General features: G+C 53.5%; 1 protein-coding gene across 3 annotated transcripts in view; it reads left to right on the forward strand.

Annotated features, from left to right (window-relative positions):
• The window catches only part of TMEM63C (transmembrane protein 63C), a 31,201-nt gene extending 15,119 nt beyond the window's left edge, over nt 1-16,082 (forward strand). For all 3 annotated transcript variants that reach the window (XM_088167407.1, XM_088167406.1, XM_088167408.1), the window contains exons 2-24: nt 2,472-2,586; nt 2,859-3,079; nt 3,388-3,467; nt 4,590-4,677; nt 6,580-6,617; nt 7,036-7,178; nt 7,480-7,531; nt 7,972-8,080; nt 8,504-8,577; nt 8,682-8,762; nt 8,899-9,019; nt 9,136-9,269; nt 9,488-9,610; nt 10,129-10,282; nt 10,818-10,924; nt 11,720-11,806; nt 12,327-12,392; nt 12,517-12,679; nt 12,903-13,008; nt 13,209-13,376; nt 13,656-13,771; nt 13,895-13,966; nt 14,048-16,082. In XM_088167407.1, coding sequence (XP_088023533.1) covers nt 2,882-3,079; nt 3,388-3,467; nt 4,590-4,677; nt 6,580-6,617; nt 7,036-7,178; nt 7,480-7,531; nt 7,972-8,080; nt 8,504-8,577; nt 8,682-8,762; nt 8,899-9,019; nt 9,136-9,269; nt 9,488-9,610; nt 10,129-10,282; nt 10,818-10,924; nt 11,720-11,806; nt 12,327-12,392; nt 12,517-12,679; nt 12,903-13,008; nt 13,209-13,376; nt 13,656-13,771; nt 13,895-13,966; nt 14,048-14,260 — 2,493 coding nt within the window. In that variant the 5' untranslated portion in view covers nt 2,472-2,586; nt 2,859-2,881 and the 3' untranslated portion in view covers nt 14,261-16,082. The remainder of the gene's footprint in view (nt 1-2,471; nt 2,587-2,858; nt 3,080-3,387; nt 3,468-4,589; nt 4,678-6,579; nt 6,618-7,035; nt 7,179-7,479; nt 7,532-7,971; nt 8,081-8,503; nt 8,578-8,681; nt 8,763-8,898; nt 9,020-9,135; nt 9,270-9,487; nt 9,611-10,128; nt 10,283-10,817; nt 10,925-11,719; nt 11,807-12,326; nt 12,393-12,516; nt 12,680-12,902; nt 13,009-13,208; nt 13,377-13,655; nt 13,772-13,894; nt 13,967-14,047) is intronic.
• The last annotated feature ends 1,302 nt before the right edge of the window (nt 16,083-17,384 follow it).

A 17,384-nucleotide genomic window follows, 5' to 3' on the forward strand; every position in this document is an offset into this window, starting at 1 on the left:
TCATTTTCCCCACCTGCAACCCTGTACATCCCTGTGTTTCTTGACTAGTCCATTGCTGTCACTTCTCCAGGATAGTGGTTGCTCTGAAGGACACCTGTCTGTGGTTGGCATCTAGAGGCCCTGCCTCATACACAGCTAATGGGAAGCTGTCCTGACACCTTTTGGAGGTGGCACCCATCCAGCTCTATTATTCACAACAGTGTTTGTTCCTTTGGCCCCTAAAGATTGGGAAAAGCACAATGGCAGTGGCATAGCAGGGAACAGGAATGGTTTGGTGATGCTGTAGGTTTTGTTGAACCTTTCAGGTATTACTGCAGAGTGCCATCAATTGAATATTGCAAAATGCTGAATTTTCTCATTTGCATGGTGTGAAAATTTAGCTTAGGCATTTCAATAATGACTTTAAGTGTGACCTGCAGTGACCCTGTTTCTGATTCTGATTTTTCTGTCCCTGATTTCTCATTCTGTCTAGCAAAAAACTTACCTCTCCAACCAGAGGGAGTTTGAACATGTTCTGCAGGTCTGAGTTTAAGCTGTTCTTGGTGCATGTGAGCAGAAATCTCCTCTCGCTGTTTCTGCTGCGTGCTGTTCCTAGAACATATACATGATTTACTTTTAGCTGGTTGTCCCCAATAGTTATTTTAACGGTAACACTGCAGCGATATAATTTGCATAAGCTTTTCTGAGAGCAGCACCATAAAAGGTGAGACTAGCTAGAACAAATGGTCTAGAAAAGTGACTTGGGTATTTGGAGGAGAGTTTCTGTGGCTATCTGGTGATGAAAGGAGCAATGAAAGGGCAGGAGAGTGGCTTGAGATCAGGTTCAGAGGAGCTGTGATACACTACAAAGGCTGTGTTTACAGGCCTGAGCATGACATGACAGCTCTTTTGGACTCCTTTGGAGTTGGAGGTGCTTAAGAGAGAAGGGACTGGGCCTTCAAGGATCTTCTGCTCCTGAAATTTCTCTGTGCAGTCTGGCATTATACTGGCAGTGCTGTGTGGAGAGAAATGTGCTGGTTGGGCTGGAAGGGTGAAGGCTTGCATTCGGGATGTTTCTGGGCAGGAGAGCTGGGAGCAGGAGATACTAGCACTATCTCCAAGAGGAACCCATTGCTTTTGGCCACCAGGAGCAAAATATCTAACACAGGAGAGAAAAGGATAGCAGCAAGGACTTGATAGAGAAACACAACTTGTACAGATCCCTGTGAAAATCCCCCTCACCCTGCCACCCCTGACAGGATGTTCCTCCTACAAGTGTGAAGCTGGTGCCTAGAAACAAGCTGCAGGATCTTATTGCTGTGTAGTGGAGTGGTGGTGATGGAGAAGGAACTTGGAGGTTGCTAAGGGTCTCCTTGTTTGTTTGCTGATGGTCTAACAGCTCCCTTGGTCAGAGACACACTCTCCTTGTTAACAAAAAGGCAGTGAATTATTTAGCAGCTGAAAATGCCAGATGGCAATGACTCTGCTGCTTACAGGAGGAGGGGAGAGAGAGAGACATGCACATGGTGAGGAACAGATTGAGAGCATTTCCACAGCAAAGAGCAGACCCTGGCTAGAGGTCCTGGTGGCCCAGGTGGCAAGCAGGAGGCAGGCAAGCCAGGGCAAACAGCTGCTGCTTGCCATAGTAGCCCCCTCACTTCTTGCAGGTCTCTTCATAAGGCCCCTTGTCAGCGGTCATTATCCTTATGGGGCCATGCTGACCCTTGAAAGTACAGGACTCCCAGGCATGGCTGGGAGACAGGCTGTGAGTGAGGGCACTGCTGGGAGGCTTTGCCAGCCCATCCATCACTCCACACCTGGGTGCAAATATCAGCCCCAAGTCTGCTGAGATGCCCTTTGGAGAAGTATTGGCATATCTCAAGTGACCTGGCAGTTCTTTTGAGAGTCACAGTAATGTTCAACTGTCCTTGCTTGGGCAGTGATGTCTCCAGACATCATAGTCTGGACAGATGAATATATACATGGACAGGGACCTCTGAGGAGAACTGAAGGTACAGCACAGGCCGGTCTTTAGCAGACACTGAAGCCCATGGCTCAGGTGATGTTGCACCATATGCACAGGAAAAGGGACTGCCATGTGTCTGCATGTCCTGGGGAACTTGGTGTCTGTAGCTCAGCAGCTTCTGACGTCCCTTCAAGGCATCTATGCAAGTAGTCAGATGCCAGCCTAATATTGCAGTGGGGTAAGACTCAAGCTCTTCTGGGCTCATAGCCTTGGTCTAGTCATCCCAGCCACTCTTAGGCTTCTGGTGGAAATTTTTCTTTAGGATGGAATTTCTGCTTCAGAAATGAAGAAAATAGCAAGTCACCATATTTTTTTAAATTTAATTTGGAAACTGCAAGCACCAAGAGTAGTTCTTAAATTCTTCAACCCTCTGGAGAGGTTGGGGTTGTCCATCTGGCTGTGGGGAGAGAAGCAGGTGCAGCCCTAGCAGCCCAGCTGACAATATTATCATTGATACTTTTTTCAGAAATTCAAACAAATGCTTCAGCTTCTCATTCCTGCCTGCTGACAACACCAGGGTGGCCATGACTCAACCCAGCTTCCAGGACTGAGGGGCAGAGGTGGTGAGAGATCTGTCTCAGGTATGACAGAGACAACCAAATAGCATGGGGTTTGATGGGGTGGGGAAAGGGCAGGAAGTAGCTGTGAGATTTCTTCAGCGATACCCTCTGCCTTGTGTCCAACCACCTCTCCCTGAGAGAGACTGTGACTGGGGAAGCTGTGAGATCACCAATCCTCTCCCCTTCCTACCCTTAGTGAGCTCCTCACACCTTGATGAAAGAGAGCTGCAAGAGCCATGGCCCCTTTTCAGGCAAAGGCTTCTCCATCCACACTCCTGCCCTGTGTGTTGCAGGGTGAGACCCCACAACGGTGCCGATGGAAAGCGTGTACTCCATGGAGCCGGCACCTGACGGTGCTGGCCTCACCTCGCTGGATATGCTCGCCTTCCTGGACGCCCCGGTGAACAGCACGGAGGAGCAGTGCTTCAGCGCCCGCTCCCGCAGCACTGTCCTGGAGGGGCTGCCCTTTGGGGGCGTGCCCACTGTGCTGGCCATCAACTTCATCCTCTGGCTGGTGAGTGGGCCGGGAAGATGCCATTTCTATGGGCTCTGCAGCCCCCACATACACTGAGAGCCACACACCAGTGCAGCCTGCGCAGCAGTACACCTGCCTGACTGGGGAGCAGGGACGAGTGCAGAGGTCCAAGGGCTTTTCCCACATTATGGTGGGCAGCAGTGGTGAGATCACGGAGCAGGAACAGTTTGGGATAAGAGTTTTGCACAAGCTCGGGCTCATTGGGTTCTGCAAGAACACAGAAAGGAGGGATATGAGAAGATCCCATGGGGTGAGACCTTGCAGCTAAACACTTCTCCTTCTTCCAGCTTCTCCTTCTGATCTTCTCATGTCTTCGGAAAGCGGCTTGGGACTACGGACGCCTGGCACTTCTGATGGACAATGACAGGTGAGGAGGATACAAAGCTGCTGCAGGTGATGCTCCAATTCTCTTCAAGAGGAATGGAAGGAAGACCAGCACTGCAGCATGACACACAGAATTCAGCACGTGTTCATGTCCCTCCTTCCCACTGGGAATGGCCTGGTGCCCCCCTTTCCCATGGAGACACAGCCACCCTCTGCTGCAGGCAGAGGGAAAGCCCAGACCAGCTTTCATTCCCTCTAGCATTTGGTGACAGTGTTCTTATTGCCATTGTGAGCACTGTTCTGGCAAGGGCAAAGAGCTGTTTTTCAGCAGGAACTGTGCCACTGCCTCTTCTCATGCCACTCTCTTGGGATGAGCAGGACTGGCTGGTGGACGGGGCACAGGGAGACACACAGCAATAACACTGTTCCTCACTGTCACTACAGCAACTTGCCTGGCCCATCATTTGGGCTAGGTGCAGAATTCCACAAAAATAAGCAGTGTTCTGGTAAAAGTAGAGCCCCAACCATATCTCCAGGTGGTCTGTGCTGCCCACAACAGCCTGCCTGCCAGAGCACAGCTCACCTTGGGCAACAAAGCATCTTCCTTTGCACAAGCTGGTGGACACAGAAGGAGTCTGTGCAAGGCTGGGCAGCCCACACGAGTAAGCTCAGTTAAAGTCCCTCTTCTGCCTTCTCCCCTCCAGCTCCTCTTGGCCTCTGAATCTGGAGCTGAGTCTGGCAATGAATATGTGATGTTTTCTCTTCCCTTCACCAGTGAGATCAAAGGGCAATCAAGACTTAAAATGCAAGCTCTGATTACATTCCTTTTTACTGTAAAACCATTTGAGACATCTGAAAACAGTGGAATAGAAAATACCTGGTTCAACAGTCCCTTGTAATGGAGCTAAGGCTACATCTCCATGAGCCCATCATGGGTCAGGGCCACAAAGAAGCTGGGGAGACTTGGTGTGGAGGCAAAAAGATGCAACCTCTTTGTCCTAAGCCCAGCAGTAATCACTGTTCCAGCCCCAGTGTAGGATGCAGGGAAGGGGGGGAGACATTTCTTGGGCTGCTGTCCTAGGAGAGACGTCTCCAAGAGTGCTTATCCTCTCGTGTCTGCTGCTTCTTTTCTGCCTCACCCTCCGCTCCTCCCCTCACTGCAAAGCCTGACATCGCTTTTCTATGGAGAGCAGAGTGAGAAGGAGAAGTCCCCATCAGAGAGCAGCCCTCTGGATGCTGACAACAAGGATGTGGTGAGTGCCAGTGGCTGTGGCAGTGGGAACCTGGGCTGGGCTTGTCCCCGCCCAGCCTGTCCTTTTCTTCATCCGAAACCGAGGTCAGAAATTAAGTGTGAGAAATTAAATCTCCTTCTCGACACCCTTCAGCAGTGGGGAACTCCTGGAAGCTGGAGGGTTATTCGTCTTGGATTCTTTGAGGGATCTATTTTGAATGGCAGTTTGGAGGAGATGCTCCTGTCAGCAAGTATCTCACAACTGCACAGCTGTCCTTGCAGCTGTGGGGATCTAGTATGATGCATGGTCAGAGCCTGGCTGCATGCCTGCAAGGATCTTTCCCACCCCTCAGGATAAAGTCCCCCACACCACATTTCCTCCTCTGCCACCATGATGAGGCTCTAAAGTAATCTTTTGTTTCTCTCTACCACACCGGGCTTTGCTGGAAACAAACACAGACAGACACATTTTGCTGCTTCTTTCTATTTCTTTTTCAGCAGCAAAAGCTCAAAAAATAGTAATTGGTACAACTATGAAGATATCTCATGACTTTTTAAAAAATCTAGGTAGGAAAGAAGCAAAGTCCTTTCAGGTGGCAGGAGGCCTGTTTAAAGGCTCTGTACCTGATGCTCTAGGAAAATGTATATTGCTCATCAAAAAATAAGTGAGAAAGACTACAGGGAAAGCCAGCATACTAAAGAGCAGATTAAAGAAGATTATTAGAAGATGACATCCTTTAAAAAGTCAAACTGTTCACAAACTAGGAAAATCTCAACTCTACCAGGTTAGATGTAAAATACAGTAAGAGGCAAGAAGAGCAGTTTTGAGGACAAGTTTGTAGAGAGCATAAAAAGCCCAGAATCACAAAATCACAGAATGGGTAGAGTTGAAAGGAACCAATGTGGTCCATCCTCCTTGTTCAAGCAGAGTCATCCTACAGCACATCCTATGGCACAAGATTGTATCTTTAATATCTCCAGTGAAGGAGGCTCCACAACCTCTCTGGGCAATCTATTCCAGTGCACAGTGCTTTCTTCCAATCCTCAGGCATCTTTCCTGATCTTTAAGGATCTTTCAAAGATGATCATGAACTGCCTTGCCATGGTGTCTACCAGGTCTCTCAGCTGTTGTGGATGCATCCTGTCAGGGCCCATGGACTTGTGGGTGTCAAGTCTGTCTAGGTGTTTCCTAACCCAATCCTCCTTCACCAGGGGAAAGTCTGAAAATCCGTGTGCATACAGAGTGACAGGGAATAAGCTAGTTAGTGCACAAGAACTTAGGTTATCCTGTAGCACTCTACAGCACTGCCACCTCAGCACTTGAGAGTGGTAAAAAAGTGCATTGAATGTTAGGGACTATCATGGAAGGGGAAGAGAAGGGGGCTCTGGAAGCAGGAGCCTGTTACAGTGATGTTCCTTAATATTTAGAGGAATTTGAGGTCCAGCAAGTCACCCCTGAAACAGTGGGTTAATGCTTGACCTCAGCCTCCTCTGCAAATCCTTTTGCAGCCAAAAATATGCATCTGACGTCCATCAGGATGGTTGATGTTTGTAGAGAGACTTCCCTGTCCTTTTATACCCCTGTCCCAGCAGACTCCTTGTTCCCACTTGTACAAATTCTCTTATCGCTACTTTCAGGAAGGTCACATGGTCCCTCAGGGCTTTTGCCACCTGGAAGAGAGGTTGTGCTCAGCTTCCCATAATCTCTTTGGAGTTTTCCTTGCTTCTCCTGAGGCAACTGCCTCTGCCACTGGGCTGAGCATTGCTGAGCTGCCTTGGGCACTGCCTCCATTTGCTCTATCCCCTGGCCGTAGGCACTGCACCACCTCTGCATATTTCCCCAGTATATGTTGTGATCCAGTCCCTCACCAGGGAGGTGGTTGGGTGCTTGCCCTTGTCTCATCCTGTCTCTTTTTCCTTCCAGGGATTCTGTTCCTGGCTCCTTTCTATCTACCAGATGAAGTAAGTGTATGTCCTTGGCATTATGGTCATGCCCCACTGCTGCTTATCCATGGGGAGCTGGTGCCCACAGGTGGTGGCCGATCACCAGGAGCTGCTGGGACCAGCAGTAGAGAAGAGCCCTCTTTAAACATCTCTCTTCTCTGAAGAGAGAATAGACAGCTCACCTCTGCATTTCTTCCTGGCCCCTAAATCCTATCCTAAGGAAAAGGGCTTCAACCTCTCCTGATAGGAACCAATCCTGTAATGAGATGGCAGCTGGAGGGCTGCCTGGGTCCCTCATTCCCTCTGTGCTCAGATCCTTTGTGCCACATGTCATGAGTTGGTGTGGGCTGTGGGAGACTGGAGCAAGCCAGTGTCCCCATGGTGGGAGGTGGTGGGGAGGAACCACCAGCACTGACCCCCACCTGCCTCTCTTCAGGGATGAGGAGATTCAGAGCAAGTGTGGGATCGATGCCACCACCTACCTCTCCTTCCAGCGGCACCTCCTGGTCCTGCTGATTCTGGTTTGCGTGCTCTCCGTGGCTGTCATCCTGCCTGTCAACTTCTCAGGGGACCTCCTGGGTAGGTGCTTCCCTTGTCACAGGATGACTCAGGAGTGCCATGCAAGCTTCCAAGCCTTTGGGCAAGCTCTGTGCCTCCGGGAAAGAAGGCCCTCTCTCAGAAGCCCCCACGTGAGCAGGAGCCCACCATCTGCTGGGTGACAGAGGAACATTAGAGGCTGGGAAATTCCAGGCAGTGGGGAATTGATTGGGACCTGGGAGATGGAAAAGAAGGGAGCAAAGGCCAGAGCCAATAACTGCAATGTGAACATGCACACTGCACTGGGTTTCCTTAACCTTCTGCTTCTCCTCTTCCTCTGCAGGACACAATCCCACCCACTTTGGCCGGACAACCATCGCCAACATCCCAACTCAGTAGGTGCTCCCACAGGCTGAGGGCTGTGTGTGCTTCTGCTGTGGTGGGCACTGCTGGGAGCACCTAAGCACAGAACTCACCACAGCCCCGTGCTGGAGATAGGGACAGGGCCATGTGAGCAGCACACCACTCACAGTAGCTCTTCTGTCACTCTGTACTACATGAGTACAGCCAGGGCAGCCAACCAGTGGCACTGCTCGTTGCACCCCAGTGCTTGCAGAACTGCTCTTGGGGATGTTTTGTGGCCTCATTTCTGTAGTATCTCAGTCAGCAGCCTGGGTGCTTCCCCTCTCGTTCCTGGGGTGAGTGTCTGACAGCTAGCACGGGGAGGTCCTGCTGGGTGGAAGGGGTGGCCATGGGTGAGATGCTGAGTGCCAGGCGTGTCCCCATGCCACATGCTCACCACAGTGCTCATTGATCTCCACTTCCTCTCTTCCAGAGACCGCCTCCTGTGGCTGCACAGCATCTTCGCCCTCATCTATTTTATCTTCACCATCCTTTGCATGGCTCACCACTCTGTCCACCTGGAATACAGAGAGAATGAGAAGGTGAGAAACCACACCTCCTCCAGCCCTGCCTTGTTCAGTGCTTATGGACAACTTCTTGCTTTGCACAAATGCTGGTCCCCATAGGTAGAGAGGTCTTTTCCAGGCTGGTCGCCTGGAACTGGGCTGGTAGGGAAAGGTAGAGCTGATTTTCACCAGCTTCTGGATAAAGTGACAGCCTGGAGGCAAATCTCTCTCTCTTGCTGTCTTGTCTCTTGAGACTGAAGCTCTGCTGTATCCGTCTGTCTGGGGTATGGCTTTGTCTGGCTCTGCCTTCAGCGTTTGGGACTGGGCATTGAGGAGGTCTGTGCTGACTTGCCTCTGGGGTGGCAGCTGGTGCCCTAGCTCACTGCTGGGTGGACAGGGTGGCAGTGTTATATCCTGCAGATCCATCCTGCAGATCCCTTTGCTATTCTCTTCCTGCAGGTTGCCCGGACACTGATGGTTACCCACATCCCCAAGGAGATCACAGACCCTTCACTTATCATCAAGCATTTCCAGTGAGTAGCCATGTGCCACAGCCCTGCTGGGTGAGTGGCGGACAGGTGGCAGGGACTGTCCCTGTCCCCTGGCTCCTGGTGCCACCATGCCCCTGTGCTTGCAGCGAGGCTTACCCCAGCTGCACTGTCACCAATGTCCAGTTCTGCTTTGACGTGCGCAAGCTGATGAAGCTGGATGCAGAGAGGTGAGTGCACGCACATCCACATTCCCTCTGTGCGAGGGTGTGCTGCTCCTGCCCCTCACATCAAGGCACCCAGTCTGGGTTTCTGGCTGTGTGTCTGGTGCTCCCCAAATGACCTTCACTACCGGCTTCCTGGCAGGCGCAAAGCAATGAAGGGGCGGCTTTACTTCACCACCAAGGCACAGAAGGAGGGGAAGATCATGATCAAAACTCACCCCTGCGCCCGCATCTTCTGCTGCCGCTTCTGTGGCTTTGATGAGGTAGGAGGGTGCAGGCAGGGCTGCAGGCAGCACACCTGCACCGTGGGCAAGGAGGAGCACGGCAGCTTGCCCCTGCCCCAGCCCGGTGCACAGCACAGCCCTGGCTGCTCCCACAGGTGGATGCTGAGCAGTACTACGGGGAGCTGGAGGAGAAGCTCACAGATGAGTTCAATGCAGAGCGCAACCGCATCACACTCAAGCGGCTTGACATGGCCTTCGTCACCTTCCAGGACGAGCGGATGACAGCTGTGTGAGTGCCCCTCATGCAACAGCCATGGAGATGTCCCTCAGCCTGCTTGCCACCACTGCCAGGGAGCTGGGGCACCTTGCCAGCTTTTCCAACCTAAAGCAGGCAATGGGTTGGTCTCTTCTGTGCCTCTGCCGTCTGCAGAGTTGGCTGCCCTGTTAGTGCTGCAGGAAGGGTCTCACAAGAAGAGAGACCTGACCCCCGGCTCCCTCTTCCTGCAGGATTTTGAAGGACTACAGCCACATCCACTGCCGCAAGCACCCCCAGCAGTCCTCTGTCACCACCGTGGTCAAGTCACACCACTGGGGTGTTCGCTATGCCCCTGCACCCAGCGATATCATCTGGTGAACCCCCATGGCAGGAGGGAGGGAGGAAGGGGGAACAAGCAGATATGGAGAAGCCCATGTACATAGCTATAAGGAGCCTATGCCCATAGCTATAGGGAGCCCATATAGCTATAGGGAGCCTGTGCCTGTATCCGTAGGACACTTTCCCAGGGTGATAGGGACAGAAAATCCCTCCTGTTGCCATAGCAGAAGTCAGCAGGGATGATTGGGGTGATCACGCCAGGGGTGGCAGGGCCCAGCCAGTTGAGATTGGGGGTGATTACCAGACTCTGATTTCTCTGGCCTGACTCCAAAGCCTCCTGGTGGTATGGACCTCCTCTGTGGCTATTCTCTTGTCCAAGGGGCTCTCACGTGACAGCAAAGCAGCATGGGGAGGAGAAGAGAGCGAGTTCAGAACACTGTCTGCCATGGCTAGTGCAGATAGCAGGAGCAGAGCTTCATGAAGCTATGCTGAGAGGCCCAGGACACAGGGCTTTTCCTCCTTATCGTATTCAAGCTGTGTTTTTCTCTTACAGGGAGAATTTATCAGTTCGTGGAACATCGTGGTGGATGCGATTCATTCTGCTTAATATCTGCCTGTTCGTCCTTCTCTTCTTCCTCACAACGCCAGCCATCATTGTCAATACCATGGACATGTTCAATGTCACACACCCTGTGGAGAGCCTCAAGGTAGTCCCTAACCCATGCCAATTTGCCTAAAAGGTCATCATTTCCAGGCTTTCCATCTGTGATGGAGAGGGGTACCTGCTCTACACTGTCCTATGAAGACCACCTATAGGATGGGCATTGATGAGAATCAAGGTCATTGATGAAGTCATATCTGTGCTTGCTATCCATCCCCTTCTCTTTGGGTTTCCAGTGGCCGAGCCCTGGGGCAGCACCTGAGCTTTGGTGCTGGTGTCCAGGAAGCAGGCAGGTAGCTGTCCATTCAAGAAGAAAGGTCTAGAAAGAGCTCAAGAGATGTTAGGAGCTGCCAACAGCACAGCTCCTTCTTGCTCATTGTGAGCTTTTGGGTGGCACTGGGGCTTAAAACATGGCTGTGGTGCCTTTGGCTGGCCTCAAGTTCTTATCTCCTGAAACAAATGCCCCTGCTCAGGGAGGGGATGCTCCAGCCCACCTGCAGCACACACCATTGTGTGCTGTCTCCAGCATGGCTGTGCTGTGGTGGGTTGCTGAGGGGTGTTCGGTGTCTTTCTCCCTGCAGAATCCCATCATTACCCAGTTTTTCCCTACACTGCTGCTCTGGGCCTTCTCTGTCTTCTTGCCCTTCCTTGTGTACTACTCAGCGTTCTTCGAGTCCCACTGGACAAGGTAATGGGGCTGGGCCCTCCAGGGCTGCTATAGATAGGAGGAACTGTAGAGGAAGGTGAACTCACCCTGCAGAGAAGCAGGCAGTGAGCAGTAGACCCCCACAATGGAGCAGATCCCCTGGATGTTTCCCTCCATAGAAAGAGCTCCAAGTCCATGCACAAAGGAGCCATTTGCTTCCCGTAGTTCTGAACACTTTCAGGCTATTGACAAAGTTAGGTGGTTTTAAGATGTATCTGAAGAAGTTTGTAAGAGGTACGGTGTGATGGTGGACTGGCAGCAGCAGGACCATGCTTCCAGCCCTCCAGGGCAGAGGTATGGGTTCAGGATGCTTAAAGTAGAGAAAACTACCCAGCTCCTACAATGTGCTCTCTCTCTGTCTTGACCCTCCATCAGCCCCAAGCCCTGTGCCTGGTCTGACAAGTCCTTGCAGGAGCTTTGTCACCACCTCCCTTCCTTTTTCTGGGGGAAACAGGAGGTTTTGAACTCATACTAGACACCCATCTGCCTCTTGTTGGGTGTCTATACCAGCAGGGATGGTAGGAGAGGGCAAAGATGAAGGAGGTGAGATACTGGGAGTATGAGAGCTTTCAATACAGCAGATTCCTCAGGATGACAAACCCTAGCCTGGGAGAGGCTTTGCAAGGCCCCAATGGATGCACAGATCAAATGCACCCAGCTTTGTGAGGCAGGGAGTAACTCCTTGGTGAAAAGCAAGACCAAGCCTAGCCCCTCACCTCACCTGCTGCTCTTTCCCAAAAAAGTGCAATGTTCTTTTCTTGTCTTCCCTCTCTGCAGGTCAAGTGAAAATCAGATCACCATGCACAAATGCTTCTTCTTCCTGGTGTTCATGGTTATCATTCTGCCCTCACTAGGTCTGAGCAGGTAGGGACCACCCTCCCATGCTGCTCTCCCTGCTCATGAGATGCCAGGATCACACCCAGGCCCCTCGCCCCAGCAGCCCAGACCCAAAGGGCTAAGATCACATTGCCACCGAAACACAGTGATCTCTGGGGAGGAAAACACTCTAGCAGTGCTGAGCCACTCACACATGGTTGCAGATGGAAACCTTCCCTGCAGAGGAGTGGAGCAGAGCAGTTTACCAGGCTGCCACAGCTGACCCAAGAGGGCTGGTGGCAGTGATCAGCTGCTGCTTGGGTACAGCAGACTCTAGAAGGACCTAGTCAGGTATCTGCATAGCTCCAGCTACAGCAATCCTGGCCATCCAGGAGGCAAGGAGACACTCCACAGTGGTCTTGTGTGACAGAAGGGGCTGTTCTGGCAGTGTAGGGTGCAGAGGGTCTTGCCCACTCAAGACAGGGAAAAGTGCATGCCTGCTGGATGTCTCTCATATTGCTCTGTAGCTCTCCCTCTGTGTGAGCTGCTCCTCTTCTGTCCCCTCCAGCCTGGACCTGTTTTTCCGCTGGCTCTTCGACACCCACTTTCTGGATGAGGCTGAAATCAAATTCCAGTGAGTAGCAGGAAGCTCCCAAACTTCCCAGGCAAGCGGGAGCACCTGTTGTCTACTGCCAGCAGCTCTTGCAGCTCCTGCCTGAGCATCCTCTCACCGTCTCACCTCTCTGTCCCTGGGGCAGGTGCGTTTTCCTCCCAGACAATGGCGCCTTCTTCGTCAACTACGTAGTCACCTCCAGCCTGATTGGAACAGCCATGGAGCTGCTGCGCATCCCAGGCCTCCTCGTCTACACTGCTCGCCTCTGCTTTGCCAAGTCTGAGCCCGAACGGCTCCATGTCAAGCGGGTATGTGGCTCTGATCCCCTGTGAGCCTTTGTGACCCCCAGCACAGCAGAGATGCACTCACTGGAAACTCAGGCTGTTGTGGTTATGTAGGGATGCTTGCGGGGACTTGTTCAAGCCCCCTGGGGACTAGTGGGGGTGAGGGAGTCCTGCAGGCCAGGATGCAAAGGCAAGGGCAGGCCTTGCAGTGGCAGAGGTGGCAATGACACTGTTGGTTGTGCCCCAGAGCCAAGCATACCAGTTCCAGTTTGGACTAGAGTACGCCTGGACCTGCTGTATCTTCTCTGTTGTCATGACCTACAGCATCACCTGCCCCATCATCGTCCCGTTTGGTGAGTATGATCCCATGCCCATGGTCCCAGCCATGCTGAGAACAGCCTGTCCCAGCCACCAGCAGCAACATGGGAGTGCAGGCTTGCTGCATGGTACAGGAGGTCACCCTTGGGCATCATCCCCAGGGCCTGCTCTGCTGTCCCTATGGCCTGGTTGTCCCCATTGCCCTCCACCCAAAGGGCTTCTCTTGTCCCACCAGGGTTGCTGTATATGCTGCTCAAGCACATGGTTGACCGGTACAACATTTACTACGTGTACATCCCCACCAAACTGAACCAGCGCCTCCACGTCGCCGCCATCAGCCAGGTGGTGGTGGCCCCCATCCTCTGCATGTTCTGGCTGCTCTTCTTCTCCGTCCTGCGCCTCGGTAGGGAGAGCTTGGGGCTGTGCCCTGCCACTGCTCAGGGTCATGTCTCATGCTTGGGGATGACGAACCTCTGATGTCACCCTTGAGTTAGGCATGGCATGGAGGGTGGTGAGGGGGAAGGTGTTGTGAAGACCTGGCAGATTAAGGTGGTATCAGCTTGTATTTTGGGAAAGGGGTTGAGAGCTTGTAAACCCAAAGCAGGCTCCAGCCTGGGGCTCAGTTGGACATGCAGCAGGTTCTTGTAGGCTTATGTGCTGCCCCAGTGTCTCTGTGCTCTAGGTCCCACCCGGCCTGTCACTCTCTTCACCTTTGTGGTCCTCCTTTCCTGCATCATCTTCTCCTTCTTTGGCCTCTGCCTGAAGAAGCTGCAACCACGGAAACCCTCTAGCTACCAGGTGAGTGGAGACAGCCACCCATTCTGTCCCCTCCTTGGGGAATCTGAGATAGCACCTGGCTGTCCCTAGCCAAAGTTGGGTCCCCCAAACCATGATTTCCTCACGGCCTCTCCTCCTCCTCAGATGTCTGACCAGTCTGAGGGCGCCTTCAATGATGTGGAGCGGAGCAGCGTTTCCTCCACCCCTAACTCCAATGTGAGTACCCCTCCACAGCTCTTCTGTGGCCACCTGCTCTTGCTCCCCTGGGTCCTGATGGCCCACTGCCCCCCGGGGCAGCTCTTTGTGGCCACTGTCCTGCAGGAGCCCGAGCTGAGCCTGACACCAGCAGCCTCTCCAGCACACCAGTCCTATGGCACCATGGGCAACCACCTGGAGCCAGCGGAGGATGGGGAGGATGGGGGGCTGCAGAGCTTCGAGACAGAGCTGGAGACAGTGGAGGGCGAGTACAGGAGTGGCCCCGTGATAGAGAGCCAGGCTCGCTACCAGTGAACACCCCCGCCACAGGCTGAGAACAGACTGTGCTGAGAGCGGAGGACAGGCCGTGGGGCAGGAAGGAGCCTTCCTTGCACTGGTGGGGGCCACCTTGCTCATGGGCCAGGGGATGACAGGACTGATGTGAGGGAGAGACCCCATTGCATGGGCAGTGGCAGGAGGCTCTGATGGTCCCTCCCGCTGCCTGCACTGGCTGAGCGCCCTGGTATCCCCCTGTCCCCACCTGCCTCTTCCAGCACACAGTGGGGAAGAGGGGGTCCAGCAGTATAGGGAGAGGGTTTCTCTGAGAGGCCATGCTTTTAGGGGCAGGAGGGAGGCCCTGGCCCCTCTGAGAGGAAGAAGCAGCCAAGACAGCCCAGATGAATGTGCCTGCCACCATGCTGTCCTGTGGGTCCTCAGTGGCAGGGGATAGCCACCCCTAACCCTTGCATCTCACCCCATCCACCCACTGCTCAGGCAGTTGCCTCCCCTGCTTTGCCCATTTTAGCAGGGACTGCTGACATGCTTGTGCTTTGGTGGAGAAAGTGAGTGTCCGTACATCTGTCACCAGAGCCCCTACATGAGCACCAGCAGCCCTGCACCAAGGCAGGCATCAAATGCACTCCTAGCTCTTCCTCGACTTCCCATCCCATCCCTCCATCTTGCTGCACAATGCCTGTGCCCTTGGGCTCTTGGGGAGAAGTGGGAGATCAAGAGACAAGTGTGTTTAATGGTTTTGAGGACAGCTCCTTGTCACTCCTCTTCCCTGGCAGCACCCATCGTGCTCATGCTCTCACTGGGGCTGCCCATGGCACCCAGAATAGCTCTGTCCTAATGCACCAGAACAGGGGGAACAGGTGGACACTGGCAGGACCTGGACTTCCATGTCCTCCTAGTCCACCACATCCTACCTGCCCTTGTCCACAAGCTGCAGCTGTGAGATGCTCCCCCAGTAGTCACACTGCCTCTCAAATGTGAGTCCTGCTGTGATTAGTGTAAATGCACCATTACCTGCCCAGACAGCATCCCTGGAATTTCCCAACTCATCCAGAGCAGCTGTGGTGGCCTCTGGGGATGAAGGCTTATCCTCATCCTGCTCAGCTCCTCTGCCATCATAGCCCACCTGGGCATGCTGGCTCCTCACTCAGCCCTGCTTTGACCTCAGGGCTGATTTTCCTGTCCCTGATTCTCCTGCTAGCTTCAGAGCAACAGAGTTGCCACCATCCCAGGGAAGGGAGGAAAGTGCAGCTCTGCCAGCACCAGGGCTGCTGGCATGGGCAGTGCTGTTGTTCAAAGGCAGATGCTCACTGGTTAGCATTAGTAGTGCCACTGGCTGGGGGGGAGGTTTAAAGGCAGCCCAGCAGTGAGAGCATCAAGGGGCCCTTTAGGACATACCTGTGGGGCCAGTGTGTCTCAGCTCAGCTGGCTGGCAGTCCCAAGGCCCTGTCCCACCCGTGCTCCTGCATGCTGGGCCGGTGGCTGCAGCACACTAGCCACAGAGTGGTTGCCTTGGGGGAGCCTTGAGCTCAGACACACCCTTCCAATCCCAAAAAAGTTCCCCGGGGGGTTTGTGCCCTCCTGCCCAGGTGCCCCCGTGGCTTCCCACAGCTCAGCTGCTCCCCTCACTGCCTGCTCCAGAGGCAGCCCCAGGCAGGGCACGGGGATGCTGGTGGCCTCTCTGAGGGTAGAAGCAAGTGCCTGCTAGTGGCAGTGTGTCCTCAGGAGCTCGGGCTGCTGGTCTGATTGCCCTTGGCTGCCCCACTGTAGGAATGTGCCAGAGGTCTGTACCTTCTCGTGATTTATTGCTATGACCGTGCCTTGAATAAAATGACTTCACCCAGCTGCTGCCTGGCGTCGTCACTCCCATGCGTCTTTCCTGGCACCACTTTAGGGGGAACCCTTCCCACTAGAGCCTTTCCCCACCTGTGAGCTGCTTTTGACCCTGCCTGGGAATGTCCTACGGAGGCTTTGGTGGCAAGGAGACTGTTTGGACACATCTCCACCTCCAGACTGCCCACTATGATCCCTATGAAAACAAACCCAAACAAGTGAGCAGAAGCAGCGAAGTTTCAGGAGTAGAAGAGCACCTCACTGTGTCCCAGATAGACTGACACAGCCCTTGGCACCATCCCTCCATTGGAGATGGGTTGTAGTCCTGGGACAGTCATGTGCCTTTCTTGCCCACCTTCTGTCAGCAGTCACTCTATTGACAGAGCTAGCTCAGAACACCACCACCCATATCATCTGCAGATGGAGCAGGTGTTCCCAAAGATGAACTACTAGCAAGTCCCAGGGAAGGGGGTGAACACCCTTTTGGAAGTCTTTCTCTAGATTTTGAGAGAACAGTGCTCTTTTCTACCCTCCTCCCTCCCAAAATATACACTATTTTTACCTGATTCGTACTTAAATTATTTGCCTCTGGTTTCAGCATGTTCTTTCTGCTGGCTCCTCCACAGCTTCCCCAGGGTGAGCCCTGCCACTCTGGTTTATGGCACAGGGCAGAAGGCATGGAGGGGGTTTCCCTTTGGGTGAGAAACTGGGAAATTTAAAACCCATCGCATGTCCCTACAGAGGCCCCCCACGGTTTGTAATGAGTGGTAAACAGAGTTAACACAGGGAATTGCTGTGCTGGGGAGCTGGGCAGGAGCTCTGGCTGGGAGCAAGGCCCTCACACTGGGAAGCTCATCACGGCCTAGGGGTGTGATGACACCCTGAGGGGGTGTCAGCCCCATCACACTGCACCTCCGCCTGGAAACCCGCTCAGGAACCCGCTCCCTGATTGCAGCCTGCACACTCAGAATCCCTCACAGCAATGGCAGGGAGTCTCCCACTGTGCCAGCTGGTGGCAGGCAGTGACAGGAGAATCCCCACTGGGCAGCAGCCACAGAAAAGGGGCAGCTTGTGGGAGCTGGGGCAAACCTCCCTGCTGGCACAGGCAGTCAAAGATGGGAGTGCTGCTGGAGGCTGCCATGCTGGCCCTTCCTTGCACTGCCAGGTCTCGGCTCCCACCACCAGTCCTGAGGCCAGGAAGAGCTGGAAAACTTACTTTATCAATGACCCAAAGGGGGTATTTCTTTGCATTCAGATCTCTGCTGCTTTTCTTGCCCTTCACAGCCTATCACACATTGCATTGTGGAACAAG

This window comes from Sturnus vulgaris, chromosome 6 (genome assembly GCF_052056855.1).
Source record: "Sturnus vulgaris isolate bStuVul1 chromosome 6, bStuVul1.hap1, whole genome shotgun sequence".
NCBI classification, from domain to species: domain Eukaryota; kingdom Metazoa; phylum Chordata; class Aves; order Passeriformes; family Sturnidae; genus Sturnus; species Sturnus vulgaris.